The sequence below is a fragment of the Morone saxatilis genome, unplaced genomic scaffold, assembly GCF_004916995.1.
Source record: "Morone saxatilis isolate NCDOM2014 unplaced genomic scaffold, NCSU_SB_2.0 Contig0, whole genome shotgun sequence".
Classification (NCBI taxonomy): domain Eukaryota; kingdom Metazoa; phylum Chordata; class Actinopteri; family Moronidae; genus Morone; species Morone saxatilis.
This window is the reverse complement of record NW_023339650.1, coordinates 19,343,963-19,351,987: the sequence shown is the minus strand read 5'-3', so window position 1 is coordinate 19,351,987 and position 8,025 is coordinate 19,343,963. Positions and strand designations below refer to the sequence as shown.

The following is an 8,025-nucleotide window of genomic DNA, read 5'->3' as shown; positions in this document are numbered from 1 at the left end:
CACACACACACACACAGGCTCTAGGTTGGCGTTTATCAGCAGGACAAAAGTTTGGTTTGTGATGTCACTACAGGAGCTGCTAGCGAGGTGAAGCTAATTTACAATAACTGAAGATTAGCTTTGGGCTGTGGAGGTCCTGGAGTTTACAGTCTATTTAATTAACCTAAAGCAAGAAGAAAAACATATTTTTTCATGTTTTTTTTTACATTATTTCCAAGAGTTAAAGCAGTTCAGCAGTTTGGGACATAAAAAACTAAACAGATTTGTTTGTTTTTAGTCGTCTGGATCTTACGTTAAATCAGTTAAAACAATACTGAGCTAACGTTAGCATTAGTGCAACCGGTCCTTTGGTCCGTCAAATCACCAGATCTTGTTAAGGTGGGAACTCCCGTTAGTTCGATGTTCATTCTGGTTTGTAATCAGCGGGTCTGTTTTGTCTTTGGAGAGAAGAGAACCTCGGTGGCGGTGATGGACACTCTCTTCAAAATCCCCATCATCCTAACTTCATCTTTTGCTATTGTTTTGATGTGACAGAGACCCCCTAGGCGCAGAAAATGATGGCACTGTATGTTTACACAGTGTCTAAGGGCAGCCCTACAGTGTCACACCTACCAGTAAGTTTATCACCTATGTAAATTACCCCCTTATCTAAGTGCCCCTGACCTACTTGGATTTAACAAGCCATTGTTATGTTAGTCCTTGGTCTGAGCATGCGCCAGATATCTCATGTTTGTCTGAGATGTTGAAGATGTTGTGCTAATGACATCCCTGAAAGAATATTTTGGGGAGGCATGACGCATAATTATATTTAATTTGGTTTGAATGAACATTAACTGAAAACGTGGTGCCACCATGACTGACCATTAGGGAACGAAAAGAAGCCAAATTGAGTGCACATAAGGGCATGAATGTTCTGATCCCCAAGGGAGCAATTATCTACAATTCTCGCATCCGCCCGGAGACCTCCTGGAAGAAAGTTTTCAAGACACAGAACAATAAGACAATATATCCAAACATGAAACACCGTTTTCAGATACCCGAGCGCAGTCGGAACTTTTGACTGACGCAGGGAAGGTTTTGTTCACGTTGGAATAATATATTCATAAATATCTGTTTATTTCCTCTCGTCGACAGGTTATCGGAAGTTCCTCTCTGCCAGTTCTACTGGGCAGATAGCAGAGAGGCCAAGGAGAGAGTGTTCAGAGCACAACTGCAGCAACAGACGCCTGCACACAGGTCACACACATTACACACACACCACACACACACACACCAGAAAAAAAAGAGAAATTGTTTGGAATCCCCCATACAGACTCTCAAAGTGAAATAAATGTCAGGAGGAGAGATTTTATGGTGAACTTAAGCAGCTTTGTAGGAAAGATAGAAACATTAAAAGAATAACTAATAAATATGTGTGTGTGTTGTGTGTGTGTGTGTGCGTGTGTGTTGTGTGAGAGTGTCCGATAGTTCATTGTAATATGATATGAAGGAGGGTGTGTACCTCCGCGCCTTGTCAGTTCTGTTGTTGCAACACACTCCGCTATTAATCATTTATTTATTTGGGATCAACAGGAAGTACACACACCACACCACCACCTACATCACACCACACATCACAACCACACAATCCAACTACACGAACACACACCGAACGAGTACTGCATAGCCATCACAATTTGCTCTCTAAAAGGTCATGTGTGTTTGAATGTTTCGCCACAGCGATAATAAGAAGGCATTTTATCTGTGTGGTCTGCAGCTTGTGGATTGTCTGAGGGTTTTTTTCTTCACGCCTGTTCTATAGTGCATAAAGTCGTGTGTGCGTGTCGTGATCTGTGTGTGTGTTAAACTCCACCAGATATTCGTAAATCTATTAAGGGACAAACCACCAGCAGATTCTCTTATTAGACACCATCAGGTCATATTTGAGATGCAGTGCTGTTATTTTAAACATTTTGATATATTTTATCTTTACATAAAAATGTTTCCTCATCAGTGGTGGGAAGTAAATACGTACATTTAATCAAGTATTGCACCTAAGTACAATTTTGAGTATTTTCATGCTTATTTTCTGCCACTTTATAGTTCAACTCCACAATTCAGATGGAAATATTGTTCTTTTTACTCCAAAACAGTTATATGATAACTTTAGTTACTAGTTACTTTGCATTATAGGTTGACTGATTAATCAGCATTAATTCACATAATCGGTACCGACTCTGCGCTCATGGAGATGATATGATGATGTAGTTGAATGACGTCTCTTCTAACATAACTTGACTCTTTTAAATACGACTCACATTCTGAAATCCACAGCATAACTCAGTGTATCTTTCTGTTTCATTAATGAATAAAAAATCCATCCAAACACCCGGTTAATATAATATAATATATAATATTTATGTATATTAGATTGTAATGTGCATGGAATAATGACATTATACATGCCTTTTCTCTGTTTTGATATCTAAACATCGGCACTACTGCGCAGGTTCAGATTAATAATTCTAAATTTACTCACAAATAAAAGTATTATTACAGGTTAAAGTAACATTTTGAATGCAGGTCTTTTGCTTACTACTACTTCCAAGCAGAAGATCTGAGATACTTCTGCCACCACTGATCCTTTGTAGTTGTTAATAACAAGTTGAAAAGAGAAACAAGTTTGTTCTTTGAGGAGAAACAAAGTTATTGTCTACATTTCTACTACAGAACCGAGAATTGGAAGAAAACGAAGGTTGCAAAAGAGCAGAACTTCCAAAATGTGGAAATATTTTGTGTCATGCATTACAATATGTATATATGTTTTTAACTAATTAATAAATGCAAACCCAATCTTTTAAAACCATAAAATACTAAAATATCCATTAAATCTCTAAATTTGATGCAGTTTAAATGAATATTCTCATAGACTGAGTAATAAACAACATTTAGAGCTACACTCTCTCTCTTAAGAATACAAATGTTTGTTGTTTTAACCAATACAATGTCATTCTTACTATGAAATATAAGTAAGAGGCATTTAAGGTGTTAAATTAGGGATTTCTGGATGTACATTAGAGCCAAATGTCACAACATCAGAGGTGTAAAAGAGCTTTTATGTTGATTTATATCCCAACTGCTTGTCAGCAGGCAGCAGGCACCGGATCAGTGGGTTTTAAAGCTCAAACAGGAAGTTGTCAGTCTAATTTATACCTCTAATGCATGTGTGTGTGTGTGTACAGGATGCCGCGGTGAGTGGGACAATGTGTCTTGTTGGCAGAGCGCGGCAGTCGGCGAGGTGATGACCCTCCCCTGCCCTTCCCCTCTCCTGCACCTGTTTGGAAAAAAAGGTGAGTCTTTCTTCGCTCGCACGACATCTTTGTCGTATCTCCTGTAAATGTTCATATCTGGATATTTTAGTGAGTATGAAAAGGTGTTTCTGTAACAGGGAATAGAGGAGAGCTGAGGACATACTGTGGAATCATTTTTGGAGTTTCAAGAGGAAACAGTGACAGTGGAGTTAAGCTTTCTTTTGGTGTATAGTTATACACATGTTCACTGGCTCATGATTTATTGCCTGCTAGGTGGTTGTTAACATGTCTGAAGTGTTAGTTATTTATGTATTTGATTATTGAGCAGCAAGCATTATTGAAAGGAGACGCTCAAACGTTGCAGAAGATATGAGATTGATAAAGTTTGATGAGGTGGTTAAGCAGTGTGGGATCATGGGAGTTGTTTTCTTCACCACCATTGGCGTCATTGCAGTCATCTTTCCGGTTAGGATTCTCAGTGTCATGGTTCAGGCCGTCTGATGACTAAAATTTTTAATCTGGTTCAAATCCTAGAGTTAAAAAGCAACTAAGCTCTAAAACAGTGGGATGGATAGAAAATGTGGCTTCGATCGGATAAACAGTCAATTGTACTGACGCTTTGGATGTTAACAAGGTCTGTGCTTGGACATTATCTATTCCACCTTCCTTTTAAGGTGAACAGTTTTAGGGAATACTCATCAGGGGTGCGACCCCATATAAGAGTTGCGGCAGCGGCGGAGGTCGAATCGGACATGCGGGTTTGCTGCGTGTCATCCCCTCTCCTCTCTACCCCCCATTTCCTGTCGATCTTCAGCTGTTCTTTATCAAATAAAGGCATAAAAAGGCCAAAAAAGCAGATGATACTCAATTATATCTATTAAGTTAGATGAAATTAAACAATTAGCTAATTACAAATATAAGGACACAAAAACCTGGATGACCTGCAATTTTCTGATGTTAAACTCAGACAAAAATGAAGTTCTTGTATTAATATTATTATTATTATTAGTCATATTTAGATTATTATTATAGTTAGTTTAGTCATGAAGGTGGAACTTAAAATTTGATTAATTTCCAATAACTTAAAAGTGATTAAAGCAGTTCATATCCAAACAGTGAAACACGTTCTGAGATATTCCTTCATTAAAATCCTCACGTTCTGTTTGTGGTTGTTCTGGTTCAGGTCCAGAGAGAAAGTGTTGTTGTCATAATCCGTCTGTCCTGAACTGAACCAGCTGAGTCTGTATCAACTGACTGTGACCTGGCCAGCAGTTTCCTTCCTCCCAGCCGTCTCTTTCACAGCTAATTTCACAAACAGTCGACTCATTCTGCTTCATCCATCATGATGCCTCTTGTCCCTCTGCCTTTGATCCTCTTGATCTTCTGTCATGTGTACACGTTACAGGCCGGCAGGTCTTTTCATCCCTCCACCTCTTCTTCTCAACTTCCTCCTGCTTCGCTTTCCTCTCTCCCATCATCCTCCTCTCATCCTAGTCTCCCTCACCACTGACTCTCTCTGTTTCTGCATCACTCTATTCAATCCGATTTCCTCTCTTCGGTTCAGATTCAGCCTCTTTTCTCCGCTGTTGGAAATAAAAATGTTTTGAAGCTTAACAGAAACGGCCAACTTTGTGTCGACACTTGAAAAAAATTTATTAAAATGGCCTTTTAATAATGGTGGAAGTGGCTCAACTGGCTCAACAAATGGTTAAATTTGAAAAGCAAAACAGCTGAAAAGTGTCTTTGGCAAGTTTTGTTTGAAAACTATATCCAAACAAATAATCCACCTTGTGGTTATATGACAATTTTCTGTGATTTATTTAACATTTCAGTTAGTTTTGGCAAATAAAATGTTGTTTTTTTAGTGCTTATAAATCTATTAATAATAATATTTTTAGAAGAACAAGAAACCTGCCTCAGATAAAGTCGTGTTCCCATTTCTGTCCTCCTGAACTTCTCACCACCTTCTCCACCTCCACCTCTCTTTGTTTTCCTCTCCTCCCTCTATCCTGCGCTGCTCAGGCTCTTTTCAGTTAATGAATCTAATTATTCACGAGGCAGCTGACAACATCTGGGCTGGCCGACTTTCTCCATGATTTCCCTCAGCGACGACTGTCAGCAGGCCCGTTTTATCCACCTCCCTGCTCCCTCTGCATAGAGGGAAAGCGGCACCTCGGGCGGGTTAAAAGATGAGCCGTGTAATCGGCGCAACACAGCAGAGCAACGACTGCTCAACATCAAAAGTCGCTGACTGAAGCCGTTAAATGTTCTCACTCTCCTGTCTGTCAACACACTCGGAGCTGAAATTAGATGGCCACTTTTTAAATATGAGAACAAAAAAGAAGAAGGAGAGTTTTGCCTTCGATTTAATATGTTTTAAAACAGGTGAGAGAGGAAGGTGAGGTATCTTCAGGGCAGCAGGGTGAGGCTGGAGAACAAGTCAGAGGGTTTCTGTTGAACAGGTTTGGAGAAGTGGAAGGACAGTGAAGCAGATTGTGACATAAAAAACTGAAATGATGCCAGTTTGACCTGATAATGTCATTGTGATTTTCCATATTCTGTTGCATATCTGTCTCTCCTGGAAGAGTTTCCAGACGTTTATTCCTTTTATTCCAGGTGTTTTTAAGGATTGAAATGTCCAGTGTGCAACATTTAGGAGGCTCTATTGTCAGAAATCTAATATAATATTCATAGGTATGTTTTAATTAGTCTATAATCACCTGAATATAGGAGACATTGTGTTTTTGTTACCTTAGAATAAGAGGTTTTTACTTGTTTTTCACAAGTTTTACGGCCACCGTAGTTTCTCCTACACACTTTGCAACCTGTTCTTCCCAGGTCATCAAATACAGACGATGTTCAGTTAGTTGCAGTCTACAACTGTGAACAATCCTTCACACTGTGCCTTTAAGGTTGTCATATTTTGTGCAGATTGTAGAATTGGGCTATTTAAATCAAATTGACTTGACTGTTTCAGTTCTAGAAGAGTCTTAAAATCTGTGTGTGTCTGTGTGTCTCAGGTAACCTCAGCAGGAACTGTACAGAGAAAGGTTGGTCTGTCGTCTACCCCGCCATCACCATCGTCTGCCAGTCCAACAACACAGACGAACCCAGTGATGTGAGTTCAGTGTCTGCTCACTTTCTCTGTGGCTACAGTCAGCAACTGAGAATGACTGAGTGTGAATATTTCTGTCTGCAGAGTGCGGCTGGAAAAAAGATGAGCTTGGTGTTTCTTAATATCACATCATCAGTTTTATATCCACTGTGTAGCTGTTGCACGGTGATACAAACACAGAAAGTGAGCTCAAAGCCCCAAAATGCACCAGTTAGCATTACTGCAAAAGAAAGAAATATGTAATTTTGGATTAATTATATATATAAAATGGCAATATAAGACAGCACCTGATCATTTATTTGAGTTTTAATGAAGAAACCAGGAAATGATTTGCGTTTACTGTAAGTTTTAAATTTATTTGCTTAAACTCAAGCCTGTAACAATAAAAATGTTCTTTACAAGTGACTCAAACAAGTCAAATATGAGGTTTCAGTTGTTTCCAATCAAAAGTCTTATCTGCTTCTGTTTGCTTCATCCGTGTGGTTCAGACGCGTGATTTTGGGTCATTTTTAGACATGTTGAAAAGGTTGAGACCATAATGTAGAAACGCTGTGCGCAGGGTTTTAAAACCACAGCAGTTTCCTTTTGTGTTTTCAATCAGAACAAGAGTACATGTGAAAGTTCCACGCAGCAGAGGAGAAGGTGCTCCGTAGTGCAAATCACATACTTCACATTCAGTCTGTGGCGTAGACACATTGAAGGATCATAATCTCCGGTTTGACCCACTTTCAGTGCCTTTGTTCAGGTAGCAAACCAACCATAGACCAGGCTGTTTCAGACTGTGTTTGTGAAACTTGTGCACGGTGCAGAAACTCCTTTTGGTCCTATGTGTCCTTCAGTTTCATGTCAGTAAGAAAATCAGGAGGCAAAATATTGCAGCACAGTTTGTATTATTGATTGATTATGCTTGCTGTAAAGGGAATTCACACCTCTCACTCCTACAGCTGGTAACATTGATGAAACTACCTCCAAAATGCACAAATACTTCTAGATTGAGTTTGCAAACTACAAACAGCACAGGAATCCACCTTATATTGCGTGTAAGGTAATTTTTTGTCCACCTTACCAGTTGCAGAGCTTCTAATCGGCCGCTGTGGTGAACTAAAAGGGCTGATTTCATATCAGCTTGAAGCGTCAGCATCTCTGCTCGTGTGTGTTTATCTGTTCAAAGGAGGCAGTGACAGAGATAAACAAAGGGGAAGGTCAGGGTTAAGAGAGCAGATCAGATGTGAGGAAAGAGAGGAGGGAGAGTTTTTTGGCTGACAGATCTCTGACCTCCGGCCGATCGGCTCTGCAGGCCGCCGTGAAATCCTCCTTTTCCTTCATCGTGTCCTCATTGTGTTTGTGTGTGTTTCTGCACTTACATTCAGAGGGTCGGGTCGCCTAAATAACAAAGAAAAAATACCTGTTTTTCTCACATTTCTATCTCTCATATAGTCGTATCTAGCCATGCACATATTTTTGGTTTTATGTGTTCAACTTCTAAGACATCGTTTGGGATCTTTTAGCCCCAAAGTTGCAGTTTGATTGACACACACACTGTATAATTTCAGTATGAAATGGTAACTTCTTAAACAGATGATACTATAATGATTAGTCTGTATATTGTAGAATTAGTGT

General features: G+C 39.4%; 1 protein-coding gene across 1 annotated transcript in view; it reads left to right on the top strand.

Annotated features, from left to right (window-relative positions):
- The window catches only part of LOC118323178 (vasoactive intestinal polypeptide receptor 2-like), a gene marked incomplete in the record, with an annotated part of 27,894 nt that overhangs the window by 4,662 nt on the left and 15,207 nt on the right, over nucleotides 1-8,025 (top strand). Inside the window, 2 exon segments of the mRNA XM_035655147.1 lie at nucleotides 3,222-3,329; nucleotides 6,311-6,408. Coding sequence (XP_035511040.1) covers nucleotides 3,222-3,329; nucleotides 6,311-6,408 — 206 coding nt within the window.